The sequence below is a fragment of the Echeneis naucrates genome, chromosome 13, assembly GCF_900963305.1.
Source record: "Echeneis naucrates chromosome 13, fEcheNa1.1, whole genome shotgun sequence".
Lineage (NCBI taxonomy): Eukaryota > Metazoa > Chordata > Actinopteri > Carangiformes > Echeneidae > Echeneis > Echeneis naucrates.
Genome location: NC_042523.1, coordinates 21,762,482 through 21,781,157, shown reverse-complemented (window position 1 = coordinate 21,781,157; position 18,676 = coordinate 21,762,482). Strand labels below are relative to the sequence as shown.

The 18,676-nt window shown below is 43.0% G+C and overlaps 3 protein-coding genes across 7 annotated transcripts; 2 read left to right on the top strand and 1 right to left on the bottom strand.

Moving 5' to 3' along the window:
- Positions 1–260: 260 nt before the first annotated feature.
- LOC115052926 (integral membrane protein 2C-like) lies at positions 261–5,452 on the top strand. Of its 5 annotated transcripts, none has more exons than XM_029517411.1 (6): positions 261–564; positions 2,170–2,304; positions 2,472–2,660; positions 3,187–3,297; positions 4,063–4,213; positions 4,368–5,452. In XM_029517411.1, the coding sequence occupies exons 1-6, from the start codon at positions 466–468 to the stop codon at positions 4,457–4,459; spliced, it is 777 nt and encodes a 258-aa protein (XP_029373271.1). In that variant the 5' UTR covers positions 261–465; the 3' UTR covers positions 4,460–5,452. The 5 variants fall into 5 exon arrangements, with proteins under 5 accessions (XP_029373271.1, XP_029373270.1, XP_029373269.1 ...); XM_029517410.1 differs by having other exon boundaries at positions 2,167–2,304; XM_029517409.1 differs by having other exon boundaries at positions 2,161–2,304.
- A 1,094-nt stretch (positions 5,453–6,546) lies between these two features.
- Positions 6,547–10,560, bottom strand: LOC115053415 (lysophosphatidic acid receptor 6-like). The gene is made up of 2 exons (XM_029518083.1): positions 10,556–10,560; positions 6,547–8,001 (listed from the first exon to the last, which is right to left on the bottom strand). The coding sequence occupies exon 2, from the start codon at positions 7,997–7,999 to the stop codon at positions 7,121–7,123; it is 879 nt and encodes a 292-aa protein (XP_029373943.1). The 5' UTR covers positions 8,000–8,001; positions 10,556–10,560; the 3' UTR covers positions 6,547–7,120.
- Positions 10,561–10,859: 299 nt separating this feature from the next.
- Positions 10,860–17,318, top strand: prss16 (serine protease 16). Its single transcript, XM_029516680.1, has 13 exons — positions 10,860–10,920; positions 11,507–11,682; positions 12,199–12,298; positions 12,485–12,614; positions 13,170–13,293; positions 14,195–14,272; positions 14,621–14,668; positions 14,755–14,874; positions 15,493–15,657; positions 15,836–15,977; positions 16,066–16,245; positions 16,369–16,526; positions 17,247–17,318. Exons 1-13 carry the CDS (start codon positions 10,860–10,862, stop codon positions 17,316–17,318), a joined length of 1,554 nt encoding a protein of 517 aa, XP_029372540.1.
- Positions 17,319–18,676: the final 1,358 nt, after the last annotated feature.

Here is an 18,676-nt window from a genome sequence, read left to right as displayed (position 1 = left end):
ATACATTAAACATATGAATGAACTGCACCTCCAATAGATATCAGAAGGGAGAGGTTATGTTGCAGCAGCTCCTTATTAAAGTTTATTTATTTTTATTTATTCACTTGTTTTGTATTTGGTATGTGATCAGAGCAAATTATTCATCGGCATTTAAAAAAATTCAGGAAGAGGAAGAGGAAGTTGTTTCATCAATAATATTTGATGGACTGGTGTCTTTTCTAAAAGAACCAGTTTTTGAATGGAGGTCGTCTGCTGCAGGGAGAGAACGACAGACTGTTCCTTTAAGGGCAGGTTTAAAATAATAAATATATAAATATTTAAAAAAAAAAAATTAAAAAAAAGGCTCACTTCCGGTGGATAAAGACAAAAACGGACGGAGAAGCAGCTCAGCGGTGAGAAGAGGGGCGGCCCGTCGAGCTGACGAGTTTCAGAGAGAGTCCGGATCCCTCCAGAAAACACCGAGACATGGTGAAGATCAGCTTCCAGTCTGTCGCCGGACAGAAAGTGGAAAAGGAGAACGATGGCGACAAGACCGAGATCCTCATCCCTCATCCGATGGTGAGCGTCGCGTCCTGTTTATTGTCATTCTTGTCATTACTGCCTGTCATTGTTGTCCTCACGCTGCTGCGGCTGCACCTGCACATCTATTTTTTTTTTTTTTATTTTATTTTATTTTTTTATTGGGCAGCATGCACCGCCATTCGGTTGGAAATAAAATCATGTCATTGCTGTGATGGTTTCCGCTGCGCCAGTGCGCTCATTGCAGGCTTCGTTGCAAGTTGTTACCATAATGTGCAAACGCTCTTTGTTTGGGAATATATAGATGATTATAACCCCCCCCCCCCCCCCCCCCCCCCCCACACACACACACACACACAAAATAAAAGGCTGTTAAAACAAAGGAGCTCTTGTATGGGATTTTAATTTCTAAGTGACAGAGCTGCCACTGGGGCTTTTAGGGAGGAACAACTCCCCAGCTCTGTGTGGGGAAAAAAAAAAGAAGAGAGAGTGCATGAAATGCAAAAGCTTTAGCTGACAAAATGGCAGATGTTTTTTTTTTTTTTTTTTTCCCTTCTTGGCTTGCAGCACATGCAAGATCATTTTAACTGCTCTTGAGGAGACAGAGCAAGAGAGTCCTCAACTTTGCTGTAGGTGCATCCAAGTGCGGCTTCAGCTCAGGCTCCATTACATTTACATTGGTGAGGCGTCGTGGAATCTGTGTGCGACGTTCGGCGGGCACATAAAGGGAATATTGCAGGAGTGCAGGAGTGAAGTTGCTGTTTGACTTTGAGATGTGCTCATCCGAATGCACTGGACAGGACGGAGACAGGCCTCCTGGTGTGTCTCACACTTAGCTGGTGTTAAAGAGCCTCTATCTTTCTCAGTGGGGAGGGAGAACACAAAGAACTCAGTCTCACTGCACTGTGTGTTCGCACAATTGTCGCCTTGTACTTCTGCACCCTCTGTCTCCAAATGTTTCCTCAAGCAACAGCACACTGAACTGAAGAACACAATTCTGCACAGACACCGAGCTGCAAACACGAACATGCAAACGACTGCTTTCAAGCTGTTTGTGTAATTGCCTTTTTGAAATGATTGTCATTGTTTTTCTCTGAAGTTTCTCCTGAGAGCCATTTCCTTTGCACACAATCTTTTCTTTTTTTAATCATTATTTTTCTCTTTCTATAACAGCTCTGGCTAAGAATAGGACCTTTTTTTTTTTTTTTTTTTTTTTTGTTCTTTACTTCTCATAAGCACATGGACTTGCAGCTACAGCAAGTATGAGCCGCCTCGTTATCGTTGTAAACGGCACCGTGCAGTGAGTGGATATACTATCTTCTGTTGTAGTGCCACCCTGCCAACGCAGGTTGGGCGCGTGGCCCCAGCAGATGGGCTGTGAGACTGGAGGCGTCTGGATGGATTACTCACCATCTCTGTCAAGTTTTCATTACCAAGCACTCCATCGTGCCTGCTGATTCCTGCTGGGAAGGCAGCGTTGCCATTTTCACGAGCTTCCTTATTTTAAAATTCGGTCAGTTCGGGTCATTTTCTGCCTCTCGTCACGGTGATGATGAGTAAGCTGAAAGTTGGGATGAAATTGCCTAGAAAGCCTATTCTGTGCCCCTTTGAAGTTTTAATAAGTGTGTGTGTGTTTTCCAGGATGAGGAGGAGCTGGTCCTGCCGCTGCGGCCCAAGAAGTCTCTCCTCAACGGCCTGTGCTGCCTGACTTTTGGCCTGGTTGTGTTCATGGCCGGTCTGGTTCTTGCCTCCATCTATGTCTACCGCTACTACTTCATACCTCATGTAAGACCTGTGTGTCAGTCAGGTTGGGCTTTGCATCAAACACACAAATTCATGAATGAAGTGTTGCCTTTCATTGCTGTACTAGAAGGCCATTCTTGCTGCCTGACTCATCTCCGAATGTCCCAGCTGGCGTGTTGAAATAGGTGCTGATTTGTGTGTTTGTGTAGATCCCCGAGGACAACCTGTTCCACTGCCGGGTGCTTTATGAAGACTCCGTGTACGCCCCGCTGCGTGGGCGTCAGGAGTTGGAGGAAAATGTCGGCATCTACTTGGCTGACAACTATGAGAAGATCTCCGTTCCCGTGCCTCATTTTGGAGGCAGCGATCCTGCCGACATAATCCACGACTTCCACAGAGTGAGGACAAACGCACACGTATTTCACTTAATTCACATAATCTGAGTACGGATGAGCACAGTTAAACCCCAACCACAGTAACTGGCCTCTCAGCTTTTTTTTTTTTTTTTTTTTAGTAGCTCACATTAAACAAATCACAGAAAAAGAATGTGAAAAGACAGACTATGAAACACAAGTGGGAGACACATAGACACAGATCTGAACATAATTGCCAAAACAATGCTAACATGCAGATTTTTAAGTAGCTATAATGTTCACCATGCTCAAAGTCTCAAACTTTACTGAAGAGCACAACATCAGCGTTGGCATTTGATTTTCAGATACTCATCAAAAGTCAAATATTGGACACTTCATTAGGATGCTGGAGGAAAAGCCGGACGATTACCCAAGCTGTTACAATTCCTCCTTTGGGGAAAATACAAGGTTTTAATTGCAATCAGTAGTTTGCAGTTTGTGTTGACTTGACAGGAACTGCAAACCAGTAACAGTCTTTAGTTTGTCCTCAAGAGCCGGCTCTCTTTTCCAGGGACTGACCGCCTACCATGACATTGCTCTGGACAAGTGCTACGTGATCGAACTCAACACCACCATTGTGATGCCTCCACGCAACCTGTGGGAACTTCTTATCAACGTCAAGGTAAAAAAAAAGAAGCTACAAAACTAAACCTAAATTTAAAAACAAAAATATGGGATACAAAACAAAAAATGTCTAGACACTCCATTTTAATGCTTGAGGGGGGAAAAGAATCCCTGTGAGCTCGCCTGTGAATTTGGTGGTTTAATTCTCTAATTTAAGACATATAAGCGCCATTGGCTCCTATCTTGAGACTTTTCCTCCATCAGAGGATGTTAAAGAAGCCATTTGTAAGTTTTAGCATTGGTATTAGCATCTGTTTACTTACCAGCCTTGGAAAAATGTTGTGAGTTTAAGATCAAACTTCATCCCTTATTTGATTTCATTGAACAACAACAACAACAACAACAAAAAGGCAGATGGTGCCACAGAGCCAATAAGCTGCAGCACAATATTGTTCTTTATGGATTCTCTGGGCCTCAGCACCTTAAAGGTCAGCTCTGTCGAGCCGGCTGGCTGCTGAGCATTGGTGCAAATTCCTGTGTCAAATTGCAAATCTGGACTTGCCCTGAGATTTATTAAACTAACTCCCAGCAGTAAATTCCCTTCATCGCTGCGATTCCACTTCACTGCAGAGCGATGCTGTTTTTAGCTGCAAGTGTGACAAGCCATTAAAGCTGAGGAGTGTGTGAGAACACGGACACAGCGTTTTTTTTTTTTTGTTTTTTTTTGTTTTTTTTCCAATGACCCGTCAGTGTTGGAAAACATTATCCCAGTGAGCTTGTTGTCATTGTTTTTATGCTGCACTTGCCTCTTCTTGCCTTGCAGAAAGGAACATACTTGCCCCAGACCTACATCATCCACGAGGACATGGTGGTGTCTGGAAAAGTGCACAACATGCGTCAGCTGGGACCCTTCATTTACCGCCTCTGCAACGGGAAGGACACGTACCGCCTCAATCGCAGAGTCACCCACAGACGTGAGTTAGAGTTAATGAAGAAAAAAAAAATAAATAAAAGCTCTTAGTCATCTGATGCCGAGCTTCATTGTTTTAAACGTCTGTGATTAGATGTGAAGTTCAGCACACTTAACAAAGTCACATTGTTCCCCGTCTCATCCTGTTCTTCCCACAGGCATCAACAAGCGCGAGGCGAAGGACTGCCACCACATCCGTCACTTTGAGAATACATTTGTGGTGGAGACTGTTATCTGCGATGAAGCGTAAACGCAACGCCATCCCGCCCACCCAAAGCTCCGTCTCCAGTCAGTTCTCCAGCCGCTGTAGCACCCTCCGGTGGATCAGATCATGTCTGAGTTGCACTTTACTTGTGATTTTCGGTTTGATGATCTTTGTTTTTCCTTTTGAATTTCAATACCTGCCTGTTTTGTCTTTTTATTTTTTTTTATATATCCCATAGGTAGTAGTTGCGCTGAAGCGTGATGCAATACTAAGCTGTTGGTTCCATCACAGGATTTTCCATGTAGCAAAGTCCTTAAGCCAGTAATCAATTATTCTTTCAAGACCTCTCGCTCTTTTGGGATTTGCATGATGGTTGTTGTTGTTTGGGGGGAGGTGACTGTGCTTTCTTTTCTTTCCTTGAGGTGAGTTTGTGCCTCTCACGTCTACAAACACAGTCATCTCTGCAGAACCCCAAACCGTACTTTCAGATCTAATCTGTTTTTGTTTCTTGTTGTTTTGTTTTCTTTTTTATCATTCTCAGAAATGTGAACATGTAACTGTTGATGACTAGTCGCTTGCATCTTAATCCTCTTGCCTGTTGCTTCCTTCCTGCTTTTCATTTCCTTCTTAAAAAGCATCAGTTCATAGCAGAGAAAGTCACATTGAGTGTTAAGACTGCTCTTCTATTCCATCATAATTGCAACTGGTGGAGACCCATATATATTTTTGATGTCGTTTTTTTTTTTTTTTTTTTTTTTTTAATATCTTCAAAAGCTCCTTATCGCTGCATTTGTGAATCACTTCACAGTAATGTCTTCGTTTTTCCTCGCATGTGTTTATCTATAAGAGAAAAACAGCACTGTTAGAATGTTTTGTAGACCAACGTTTAAAGCCTTAGTCCGGAGTCAGAGACGGGACTAAAGTCAATACACCTGAGAGGGAGCCTATAGTGTGATATGTTAGTTTAAAAAAAAAACAAAAAAACAACAACTCCGATCTGTATATTTTGTCTGCCAATGAAATCTGTCTGTGAATAAAGTCATTAAAAATGTAGCAGCCATTAATGTGTTATTTAATCAAAGAACCAGACAGCATGATTCTGCAAGGAGATGCCATCACTTTGTATATTAATATTCTTAAATATAAGAAGGATAGATAATTTATTCATCCCCTCGGGGACATTCGGGTGTCCAGTAGCTTGAGACATGTATGAATAAATAAATAAGGAAGACAGTGAATGCAACACAACACCAGCTTTTTTTTTTTTTTTTTTTAAAAGAACAGCCTGAAAATGTATTTGATATCAAAATACATTCAATGGTTGTGTGACAGTTAAGAGTAGGAAATGCAGAGAAGACTCAAGATACATTATTCACTAGTATAACATTATAGGAAGCATCTGTAAAATAGTACAGCTGCCTTCAATGATACTTTCATCTGTACATTATACATTATAATCTGCAGGATGAGCCGCACACTTGTAGCACTAATTCATTAAAGTGGGTCTTTTATATAAATGTTTGTTTGTACATTTTGTTTCTGCTACAAGCTGATGCAGTCAACACATGAGCCAACATTACCACAACCATCTATTCTGGTTGAAAGTGGTAAGGGCGTCATCTGAACATTTCCTCTTTCAACATTGCTACTGTGTGATGTTGGACAGATAATAAAGGTGGATGATTTCCATCTTTATTATCTGCCCAACATAACACCAGTTACCTTATTTGACGTTTTATGGCAACGACAACATCAATCATTATAAATAACGGAGGAGATATTAGCCTAGGAGTGGTATTATTAGGTTAATATAAAGCCAGTCAGAAATGGGCCGTTATGTCCGAGCTCCGTGCCCAGTCACGTTAGCAGTGATTACTTTTGGATCTTTTATATCTGCAGATGAGGTAATCTAGATCCTTACAGACGCCCTTCAATCTGCTGGGGATAGGACTGGACATCTGCTGTCTCCACTTCTGAGACACTCAACTATGACAAAAGCCTGAGTGACTGAAAAGGATTTATACTGTGGAACATGCAGCATAAAAAGACGTGAGAGGAAACAGACGATGCCATGTAAAAGTCTCTTTTTTTACCTAAAGCATATGGAAGCATCACATTGTGTTTAATTGGCAGGCAAACATGTTTCAGTCAGCCACAAAGTACTTGTATTTATCAAGAACATTGACTTTTTTTTTTTTTTTTAACCCAGATACAGCTGAGGGTGGTTAACCCATGTTTTAAAAAAGGCCAGTATAAGGAGGGAAAGTTTTAAATAACAGAAGAATAATATGCATACAAATAAAAATGTAACAAGTATGAATTTGTGGTTTTGATTTTGAATCAAACTGTTTCCTGAAAGTTGCCTTCTTTATGTTACCACTTCCTGGCTGCATCTCACCTCAAAGATGCTCTCATACTGGTGTTTGTCTTACCATCTAACCATCCAAAAAAAAAAATTAAAAATAAAAATAAAATTGCACTCAAAACGCTAAACGATTTCTGTTATTTTTAGATTCTGGTTTTGTGAATCTCACTGCTGACTGTGTTCCTCCTCTAACTAAACGTGAAGAAGTGTAAGAGGTCAGATGTCAAACTATTTCCCAAAGATTTACGATTTCTCCTAAAACAGCTTCAACTCTTCGTTGCAGGTAAAAGTACAAAAATACACTTTGCTACAGTTTCACAAACATTTCGCTGAAGATACAATCATTGTTGGTCAGGTGACTCTTCTTTTGTAGGATCCACATCTTGTTTTTTCTTCCAGAAGGCGTCCATAGAAAAGTAATACAACAGCGGATCCAGGCAGCAGTTAGCAGTTGCAAGACAAATCAAAGCTCTCTTCACAGATTCTGGATGAGTGGTAAAGGCGCTGATGGTCAGAGGCGTGAAGCATACGGCGAACATGGCCAAGTTCAGGACGAAGATCAGCATCACATTCATCCTGTTGCTGATTCTTGTGGTTTGGTTCAGGTGTTTGTGTAGAGTCCACGACACAACAGCAGTGCACACGATGAGGACTACCAGCAGGACCAACCATAACACAGCCTGAAAGCAAATGACGGGGACTGAAGGAGCAGGACCAGCTTGAGCAAATTCAAAGCAGAGGGATTTGTTGTAGTTGTGTAAGCGCTTCGAAAAGTTCATGCTCTCTGGGACGTTCACCGCCAACAAAATCAACCAGACGAGCACGGCAGCTCTCCAGGCGTTGGCCGAGGTCCGTACGTGGCGCGACCTCAGAGGATAGACCACAGCCAGCAGCCGGTCCACGCTGATGAAGGTGATGAAGATGGAGCTGGAGCGGATGTTGTTGCGAAAGAACATCGTGATACAGTTGCAGGCCTTGATGCCCAGCGGCCAGGTGCCCGTGGCATAAAAATAGACCCTCATGGGCAGGGAGGTGGCGAGCAGCATGTCTGAGAGGGCCAGGTTGACCATGAAGACGGCGCTGGGGGATTTGAGGCTGTGGCGGCGGAGCAGAATCCACAGCGACACGGCGTTCAGAGGCAGGCCCAGCAGCAAAATGCAGCCAAAGGTCGCGGCATAAAACGGATGTGGCTCCACTTTTCCCTCAGGAGTGTTGTTCATGGCTGTATAATGAGAAGAGAAATGCTGTTGTTAATACAGCAGCGAGGCAAATGACACATTAGGTCCTCCTTCTGTCTTTTATCAGCGTGACACATCACACTTGCTTCAAAAAATGTCTTATGGATGCTGAAAGCTGATAAAAAGAACGTGACAGGAAGCTCACTGTGGTTACTGCAACGTTCATGATCACTGGAGCTTGTGTGTATCTAATTTTCACATTAAATGATTTGGAAGTTGAAATTAACATATTGATTGATTTTGTAAATATATTTTATGCATAAATATAAAGATAAAGTAAAGGATAATGATGAGGATAATTCTGCTGCGGCTTATGAATTTTATTTTCATTTGAATTTAATTTTCTATTGTTTTATTGTGATCGAGGATTTATGCCAATATATGAATAAAAAAAATCCCATTTATGTAGAATGTGTAAAAAGGTATCAGTACTTTGGATGGACTTAATAAATCTCATGCAGAGTGTTAGATTTTATTGAAGTGATGGTTATGGCCTGTTGTGAAATGAAGCAGACTAACCTGCACCGGCTGGAGCTTTTCTGTGTTCACTATTTTAGTTAAAATTGTTTGTGCTTGAATATAAAAGTGGAGGCACAGAAGAAGAGTTCTCAAGGTGTTATTAAACAGAGGCATCGTCACTTTGGCTCTCTGTTCACTAAACGAAACAGTCAGGAAACAGTAAGCTTCACATAAAGACGTGAAAAAGTAATTCAAAGCTGAAAAATCTGCATCCAGTGCACGTTTAAATTTAATCTGTACAAGAAACACAAATGTAAAAACCAGGATTGTTTTTCTCTGAGTGCAGAAACTTCCTTACTGTTTCCTCCTTTTCCAGGCTTCAGTTTTATTCACTCAGGAAAAAAAAAAGCTCATTTTCTGCTTGTATAATTTATGTAAATTGGATTGTTGGACTGTTTGGGCCGTCTGTTTCTACTTATCCCAGATAGCCAATGTACCAACTGCACATCATAACTGTGTGGCTGTGGCTGTGAGCTCTGAGTTCCTTTTTTGCTCGACTCAGTATTTCTTTTCTGTGTAGACAACAAAGAGCAACTCATTTCATGAAGCCCCAAAAATTCCCAAATGTAAAACATTTTGAAGCTGCACAGCTTGCACTGAGTTTCTGCAGAGATTTGTGGCCCCATGATGTTCTGCCTGTCCGACCTGTAGCTGATAACCTGCTGGCTGTGGTTTTATATTAAGCTCAATGGCATTATATTAACATGTATTATTGATTATTATGTATTTTTTGAGCTAAGCCTCTAAAAAGGCTCTTTTTTTTTGACACCGTGTCACATGACGTAGGCAGAGGGAGCAGAGGGAGCTAAATGCTAAACTGCCATCAGTCAGCGTGGGAGGAGGTAGTTATCAGTAGTGAATTCATTTATCGTTATCATGGCAAATTATTGTGTTTGTGGAGTTGGACAAACTCCAGCCTGTCAGGACGTCGAGTCCACAGGTTTCCTAACAGGAAGAAAAGGCCGCTATCCTCCGTGCATGGGTGCGTTTTGTGCAGCTGAAGAGACTTCACGGCTGCATCAGCGATGACAAGCGACCGTTTAGACCGGAGGATTATCAACCAAGCCATCTGATGGAGTTCAACATGAAAAATGTAGTTTTACAAATCTGCTGAACATTCTGCTTTTTTATGTACTTTATTGAGTACATAAAAAAGCCGTCAGAGGCACGGAGGGATTCAGACAACAACCATCAAATCCGGGTGCTGTGTGAAGCCCTGCACTTGGAGCCTGGGGGGGGGACATCCTCCACTCAGGCCCAGGAGGCATCTGCCTCTCCTCGGCTGTGGTCATGGCCGAGCAGTGGTGCAGCGCTAAACCTCGCTAGTGTTGATGGATATGACGAGTATGACACACTACATCAAGATAATTCATTTTGATTATTTGTTAAGCATCAACACTCCTGCCTGTACTAGATGACCATTAATAATTTTGCTATTGCCGGACATATTATGGCAATCTGCAATATTATGAGGTGAACACAATATTACATAAGCTAACGCCACCTGCCCCGCTCTCCTCTCTCTCTGCTCTCTGTGGTGGATAACAGGCTCGTCCGTCTTGTGTGTAATTCTACAAATCCTCTGTGTCAAAACGGAGATCGGGCTCCACTGCTCTCCCTCTGCCTACGTCACTTCCGCTTTAGCTTTTTCAGATGCGGAAGTCGCCGCATGGTGCAGCCGACGTCATGAGTCAAAGCTGCGCTGTAAACTAATAGAAGCAAATAGACTTAATTTCATAAAGCGCCTTTTCACAAAGAAATTTTACCTTAATGCCTCTTTATTCATTCACTCTGGACTCTTCCACTATGGCAGCAACGTTGACGTACAGCTCAGCCCAGTGTGACGTCTATCTATATATGTCTGTGACAATAAAACAACTCTAGAAGCCTAATTAATGTGTTTACTAATATATTTTGAAAAAAAAGAAACATTGATCCAAAGTGGTCTTTAACCTGCAATATGCCCTTTAAATAATTAAAAAAAAGTGTGTGTGTGTGTGTGTGTCACTGCTTACATACACAGATGTGGCACACCAGGAAGAGGAAAAAGGCCAAAACTGCTCCTGTAACTCAACCATCCAAAAAAAAAAAAAAAAAAAAAAAGCCATTACAGGGCAGAAAGATCACATTACATCATCAAGCTGACGCTCTGTTTTGCTGAGCGGTTCATATATGATACACACACACGCGTTTATCGCCACAGATCAGATTTCCGTCATAACAATGCACAGGTCAGATCACTGCAGCCTCTTCCAGGGAATAAAAGGGGAGCAGACCCTGAGTCCGGCCGGTTCGTTTTAAACGCAGTGATTCAGCAATGAAGATGCTTTTGCCATTAGTCCGTTTTCTCATCCTTCCACTCCTCCTGAACTGTGCTGACGGTGGTAAGTTGATCAACGACCTGATCAAGACGTATTCATCCTAAAACTAAACTAAAGTTGCTCTCAGCTCTTAAGATATAGACTGATTTCCACGGCAGCGGCTGGACTTTATACTTCATTTCAGGCGTTGACAAATCTTTTCACAAAGCATTATTTTTTTCTGATGTTTTTATCCATGAATCAGTGACTTATTGATCCCCTTGGTTAAATCCTCCTCTGGGTGTGAGCTCTGCTGGGCTGACGGGACTCTTTTAAATGTTTGTAGCTGTCAAGATTGAAGCAAAAGAAAAGACAAACCGCACTAGTGCTGGTGATGAATCCCCCGAGAAGCTGCTGTTGGATGGCGACTGATTCTAAAATAGAACATAGATGTTTGTCCACCATTCTCTCAGTTTATTCAGTTTATTTTTATCAGCCAGGAGCCTTCAAGCTGGATCAAGTGGGAGACCAGCAGGTCAGGGAAGCTGCTGCTGCAAAAAAAGGCCCTCCCCACTCAAGGCTGAGTGTGGAAGTCTAAGAGACAGACTCGACCCAATCAGCGTTATTTAGTTTCCCTGACTGCACCTCTTTGTGTCTTTTTGAATGGCAGGACGAGTCCTGAGGGAGATCAAGGAGCGGGTGCGTGATCTCCAGCTGCAGAAAGCCAAACAGCGTCTCCTGATGGACTCAGTCGGTGGCCATCAGCCCCTCCGGCATGTGAGGGAGGGGCGGCTTCGCCAGCCGCTGGACCACTTCAACCGACGGCGCGTTGGGACCTTCGCTCAGGTAGAGCGAGATCAAACTGTGCTTTATTTAGATTTCAGTTTCAGGTATTGATCACATCACAAGGTCTGACATTTGAGACATAAAAAGCAGCTGTGCACTTGACTTGACCTGTCTAAAAATCGAAAATAATATAATATACTTATTTCACAGGATGTATTTCTGATAGAACAGACAAAAGAGTCTCCTGAATTTCTGAGAATTGCTGCTCTAGCTGAACTCCAATCCAATAGAAGCTGTGACGCAGCGATGAGTGAGCTCTCCGCACAAAGAAGTCGAACCTTTTCACCTCCTCAACACTAAAGACGATGTTTTCTGACAACCTGAATTGAAATGTACAGCTTCATTTAGCCGTCGCTGCCATTTGAGGCTGCCAATGTGCAAATTTGTCCACTGCAGCGTAAAGTAAAGGATTATCACACTGAGGCCCTGAATGAGCTCTGCTGCTGGTTTGGGCGAAGTTAAATAAAATTCTCCTTTTTGTTGCACATCCCTTTTGTCTGTCTGTCCTTCTTCCAGAGGTTCTTTGTGAATGAGGCCTACTGGCAGCGTCCCGATGGCCCGGTGTTCCTCTTCATCGGGGGCGAAGGGCCCATCTACAAGTTTGATGTTTTGGCAGGTACAGTCGACACGATGATTTCAAAAATACTTTGAATATAACGAATATGAACGTACGTAAACGTTTTACTGTACAGATTACACCTGTTAGTTAAAGCGTTTAACTTTAAAACCCCTCCTTTGCTTTAGTTACAGTTAAACATTTGCGACACATCGAACCTTTTCTGCTTCGTCCACGTTTTCCCAGGTCACCACGTCGACATGGCCGGAGAGCACGGGGCTCTGCTATTGGCTGTGGAGCACCGTTTCTATGGCGACAGCATCAACCCTGACGGCCTTGAAACTGAGAACCTGGCAGACCTGAGCAGCCAGCAGGCGTTAGTGTCGGGTCCCTGCCGTTTTGTATTCGTATGTGCATGTGTGCGCTGCACCCTGGTGTCTTCCTCACACCCTCCACTTCATTGCATATGTATGTGCATATGTCTCTTTTTAGGTTATTTATGTTTGTTTAGTTTTCCCTCCACTCCTCATCGGTCGGTGGGTACGTTTCTGTTTGTGTGTATTTGGTTGGCTGTAACGTACTCTAATGTCAAAATGATAAAAGCAGAATAACAGTCATACTCCTGGATCAAGTGTTTTCCAGTCAGACTTCAGTATCCTTCTCACTAACGGGCCAGCGCTCTTTAAAAATAGATCAAATTTTAAGAAGACAGAATTTTTCTGTCTGGAAAATCGTCAAAAAGCATTTTTTAAGGACAAATAATCAAAAATAAGGACACTGAAGGGAAAACCAGGACGGTTATCGTTTCCATGAAACACGCAAATCTGTCTCTCTGCACTCCGTGTCTTCACTTAAGCGTGTCTTTGTTTGTATCCTCACATTTCTGTGAAGGCGAATGCTGAACGGCTGTATTTCTGTGTCTTTGGTCCAGCCTGGCTGACTTGGCTGTATTCCACCAGTACATCCAGCAAAGCTTCAACCTGAGCTGCAGGAACATCTGGATCAGCTTTGGAGGCTCTTACTCTGGAGCTCTGTCCGCCTGGTTCAGAGGAAAGGTGAAGGACCGGTCATGGATATGAACCTGACGCATAAATCTTCTCTGAGCTCCTTGACGTGAAAGCAGAGAGCGTTTTGAGTCACAGCCATCATGATGAGAACACGTAGGAAGACATTTCTCTTACTGTAGTTCTGTGTCCTTTCACAGAAACACTGCAAACCTGAGTCTTTCTCATGAAAACACAGTGAAAATTTCTGTAGATGGATGGAGAGGAAATGATTCATATATGATAAGGTTAATATTTGGCCTAAAAGAGATAAGTGAGTCTGTACTGAAGCTCCTGTCCTGCTCTTTAGTGAATTCAGACTCAAATATAACATCCTCCTCATGTTCACAATCTGCGTGGGAAAATCTAACTGGGGGACATTTCAAACAGAGTAAATATCATTTCCTGTATTCTGCTCTGGTGTTTTGACAATTTATTGTCTGATCTGACTTTAGTGTAAGATTGATGAGCACATCTTATAATTACTGAAATGGATTTTAGGATTTATTCAGCGCCATCTCTAACAATAACAGTCGTGACTGGCTGTCCACCTCCTTATGTCCATGTTGTCTCGGGGAGTAAATCTTTCAAACCAAAACTTTGGTAAGGTAGCATTAGTGCTCCTTAACGTCAGGATGCAACATTAGATTATTTCCAGCATAAATGTGCGTGTGTGAGTGACAGAACCATTAATTAAAGATTCAGTGATTCATTAGATTCTGACATGGTGCAGAGGAACAAGATAAACTGGGCTTTCTGAGCGCGGACAGATTCTTCACTCACTTTATCAGACGGGCCCTTTGAGATATAAATATAGAGAAACGGAGCACTATAGATAAAACACTACAGAATGCACGAATGCAGTGACCTATATCTTAATTTGTTGTTGTCTCTCTCTCTGAATCTCTTGCAGTTTCCCCATCTAGTGTACGCAGCCGTGGCCTCCTCGGCTCCTGTGAAGGCGAAGCTGGACTTTTCTGCCTACAATGATGTAAGCTGACACATCATCAGGGCTGTAGACGGGAGCTGTCTAATACACGGGAGGAAGGGGTTAATTTCCCATACAATGGACCTAATGCTGATTTAAATCTGTCTCCATGTGATATTGCGGTGGAGAATGTATTCTCATTGTAATTAGGCTGTTTTGTATTCAAAGAGTTCAAACTTAAGGTCTTCAACCTCCTCCAAATTTCCTCAAAGGCCTCAGTCCTGAATTATACCACGGCCCTTTGTGCTGCAGCAACAGAAATGCTAATTATCACTAATTAGCCTGGTTAAACATGCCTCATTTAAAACAACCACATTCACACACTCACATCTGTCACTTTCTTCGTTTCAGGTCGTCGGCTTGAGTCTCATGAACGAAGCAGTCGGCGGTTCAGCCAAGGTGTGAAGGCAGACAGCTGTCTGAAGTGAAGCATGTGACAGACATTACATCGGTGTGTTAAACTCACGCTCGGCCTCTTCCTGCAGTGTCTGGCAGCCGTCCGGGACGCCTTTTCCACCGTGGAGGCTGCGCTGATGGGCGGCAATACCAGCCAGGTGGCTGCAGACTTTGGCTGCTGTCAGATCCCCAAGGATCCCGATGATCAGGTGACCGCTTTGATGCTTTAGTCCGTGGCTGTGAGGTCTGACAAAGGGGGGCAGAAAACCATCTGTCCACTTTTGTTCGACTATTCCTGTTCTTTTTGTTGGGGGGGGGGGGATGTGCTTGTTCTTCAGCCGGACCTCGAGAGTCCCATCAATTCATCCTCTTTATTAACGCCAACTGTTAAAATGTGTTTAAAAGTGATGTGAGTTGGAAATATTGCTGGTGGAGTTGCGGCTCAGGTGGTGGAGCAGGTTGTCGGCCGTTCCCTGAGCTGGAGGTGGCGTAGCTGTAAAACAACCCCTGCTGCAGATGTCACTTTTCAAGCATTAAGGTGTCACATTTAACTATTTCACCCATCCATCACCTTTAGAACTATCCCAGCTTTATGATACTTACTTTCAAATAATTATTTCATTGATTTTGACAGTTTCAGCCATGGATGAATGTGATTTTCACTCATCCCCAACTCTGATATATGTCACAGCGAACACAATATATATTAAAATGCAATCATTACTTCCTAATCTCCTCAAATGAAATTTTTTTCAAACTCTGCCTCTAAATGCCTCTGAGTGGAAAACTTTTCTTTTTCTTTTTTTAACCCGTCATCTTGTCTGCAGATCGAGCTGATGCAAAACCTGGCTGACATCTTCATGGGAGCTGTACAGTACAATGAGGAGGGCGTCCTCATGTCCATCGCTGAGCTGTGCGGTTTCATGACCAACACCAGCGAGGCCTGTGGGGCGGAGATGGAGGCCTACAGCCGCCTCGTTAAACTCACACAGGTACAAAGACCGTCACACACAGTGTTGAACCTCCAGATGTCACTGTTGCACTATATTTGCGGATCTTTCATGAAAGAGAAGGAATCAGGAAGTCCAAACAGCTGTTTTCTGATTCCTGAGTTTCCTTTGTGTTTGTTTGTTTGTTTGTTTACACGTGTGTGTGTGTGTGTGTGTGCAGATTTACCGCTCCACTAACGAAGAGCCCTGTCTGGAGGTCTCCCATGAGAAAGCAGTGAAGGATCTGATGGACACGTCCCTCCGTTCAGGCAGGAGAGCAGCGAGACAGTGGACCTACCAGACCTGCACCGAGTTCGGCTTCTGTACAACACACACACACAAACGCACACACACAATACGCATGAAATCACTCTCTCCCTCTCCTGAACCACTTTTTTCATGTGTGTGCAGACCAGACTTGTGAGGACGCCACTTGTCCGTTCTCCGGGATGCTGACCCTGCAGGATGATACTCAGCTTTGTCCCCTGCTGTTTGGCATTTCCCAGCATTCCCTGCCTGCACGCGTCGCCTTTACCAATGCCTACTATGGAGGAGCCAAAGCTCACACACACAGGGTTCTTTACATCAACGGTGAGATTGGTTCCACCAGACACCAGACAGAAAAAAGAACTAATGACTGAAAGAGTAAACTCCAGTAAGGGAACAGTGTAGTGAGGCGACGCCTCAGAAAAATCCATATCGTCATTTCTACAGGTGGAATTGACCCGTGGCAGGAGCTGTCAGTGGTCTCGGATAAGACTCTGGCGGAAGACGGGGAGGCTGGCACCATTTTCATTGAAGACACCGCTCACTGCGCTGACATGATGAGCAGAAGAGTCACAGACCGCTGCTCACTCAAGAAAGCAAGGAAGGTAGTTGCACCTCTGTGAATTATTCATCTGTAGAACACAGACCAGGAGGGGTTCGTACATTTACCTGAACACGATCCGTCCACGGATGGCCATTTTCCTCAAGTTCCATCCTGATGTGACTGATGTGATCTGACATCAGTCAGTTTTGTTTTTCACACTAACTTTAGGCCACATCTGTCTCAAACGGATCCTGATGGTATAAAAGCCAGCGATCGTCTGTTCAATCCACTTCAGTTTAAGGAAAAATCTTACACCCTCAAAAAATGCTAATTAAAAATGAACTCAGAGTTAATATGATGCTTTTCATTTCACCAAAAATATTGGAAGTGTTACAGAAATAGCAGAATTGTCAACCTTGTGATTTTTGCAATGGAAGATAATCGGATTAAATTTTATAAACTGTCACCAACTATTCAGTCAGTTTTTATCATCTGATAAGAATTCAAACTCACATTAGCTGCAGCTGGAAACACCAATAACTGTTATTACACGGGGATCACGTTGGGAAGAGCAGGAACAACTATTAAAATCTGCATCTGTTTTTTAGGATGCACTTGAAAAAAAACATGACAGTAAAATTCAGGTTATTTTAAATGAAAAAACTATTTCCATCCAATAACAGATCCGCTCAGAGTGTGTCTCAGTCTGAATACTTCACATTCCTCATCGTTGTCCTGATGACCTTTAACTTGTTGTTGTTCTTCCTCCTCGCCACCTCAGGAGATTGAGAAGCATGTGGCCGGCTGGCTGAAGACGGCCGCCCAGGAAAAGATGGAGAAAAGAGGAGGCTGATCACATCACATTATAACCTGATCAGCTCTTATCGCCGTCCCCTGAAAGTGATAAGAAGCAGTTAATAAGCCGCTGTGCCCGCCTGCTCGGCCTCATCCTCCTCATCCTCCATTTCCTGTGTCCTGTCCTCCACCTCCTCACACTCCATCTGTAACCATCTCGCTCAGCCGTGTGCTTCATGTGTGCGTTTTTTTGGGCTTTGTGTTTTATTTTTCTGCAGACTGTGCTCCATTGCAGATTCTTTTTTAGATGAGCTTTTAATGCAGCAGCCAGAGGGATGATGATTTAGATTTTTTTCTTTTTCTTCAATATGATATTTATGTAGATGTTGAAGGTTTACTTATAAGTTTGTGTGTTGACTCCACGGCTGTTTCCCATTTATTAGTTTTTTTGTGTGTGGCTGGTAAAATATAGTCTTATGTCTTGTCTGATTTATTTAGTGGTGTTTTGTTTTGCTTTTTTTTTTACATTATTCATCGGTTTTAATAACCTCATCACACCACTAGGACGTGCTGTTGTTACATGTGATCAGACTCATTTGTTGCTCTTCATCCTCAGTACAGTTTGCCACACTGGCATTAATCTGTAGATGTAAATATCTTTTAGCACAGATTTATTTTTTGTCATTAAGGGGCTGGTTGTTTGTGTGCTTGTGTTGTGTTGTGTTGTGTGGTGTCGCAGTGAATAAGTGAATGTGTTGAATTGTTGTAAATAATGAAAGGTGAGGAAGCACCAGTTGTCCTGAGGCCATCTGTTTCTGTATGGGCTGTGTGTGTGTGCGCGTGTGTGTGTGTGTGTGTGTGTGTGTGTGTGTGTGTGTGTGTGTGTGTGCGAGACCTTCTCAGTAGGGGGGTCAAAAGTGGGAGGTCATGACCCCATGACCCTGTGGGAGTGGGAGATCATCAATCAACTGGAGGCTGGACAGAGCAGCAGGAGGGGACACACACCAGCACACATACCTAGATAGATACTGTAACACACACAGTGAGACACACACACACTGTGACACACACACACACACACTCGGACTGTAACATGCATTAAAGACCACATTAATCAAACACATCATGAGCAGAATGGAATAAAAAAGGAATAGAAATTTATCTCGTGGGGAGCTGATGACATCTAAATATCAAAGACCGGCTGACCTCCCCCACCACACACACACACACACACACACACACACACACACATGCACACTAGGTTACATGCATACAGCCTTCTGAGACATTTGCTGTTGGCTAAATAGGCCATGTGTGTTTTGTTTGATAACATACATCCTTTCTCATTCATTGAAACTCACAGATGTTATCACACACACACACAAGGAGAGAGAGGGAGAGAGAGAGAGAGAGAGA

Excerpts from the sequence above, each read along its gene's own strand:
- prss16 (XM_029516680.1), top strand. The coding sequence starts at position 10,860 with ATGCTTTTGCCATTAGTCCGTTTTCTCATCCTTCCACTCCTCCTGAAC. Across the intron at positions 11,683-12,198 it reads GCGTTGGGACCTTCGCTCAG|AGGTTCTTTGTGAATGAGGC; the intron begins GTAGAGCGAGAT and ends TCCTTCTTCCAG. Across the intron at positions 13,294-14,194 it reads CCGCCTGGTTCAGAGGAAAG|TTTCCCCATCTAGTGTACGC; the intron begins GTGAAGGACCGG and ends AATCTCTTGCAG.
- LOC115053415 (XM_029518083.1), bottom strand. The coding sequence starts at position 7,999 with ATGAACAACACTCCTGAGGGAAAAGTGGAGCCACATCCGTTTTATGCC.
- LOC115052926 (XM_029517409.1), top strand. The coding sequence starts at position 466 with ATGGTGAAGATCAGCTTCCAGTCTGTCGCCGGACAGAAAGTGGAAAAG. Across the intron at positions 3,298-4,062 it reads AACTTCTTATCAACGTCAAG|AAAGGAACATACTTGCCCCA; the intron begins GTAAAAAAAAAG and ends CTTGCCTTGCAG. Across the intron at positions 4,214-4,367 it reads TCGCAGAGTCACCCACAGAC|GCATCAACAAGCGCGAGGCG; the intron begins GTGAGTTAGAGT and ends TTCTTCCCACAG.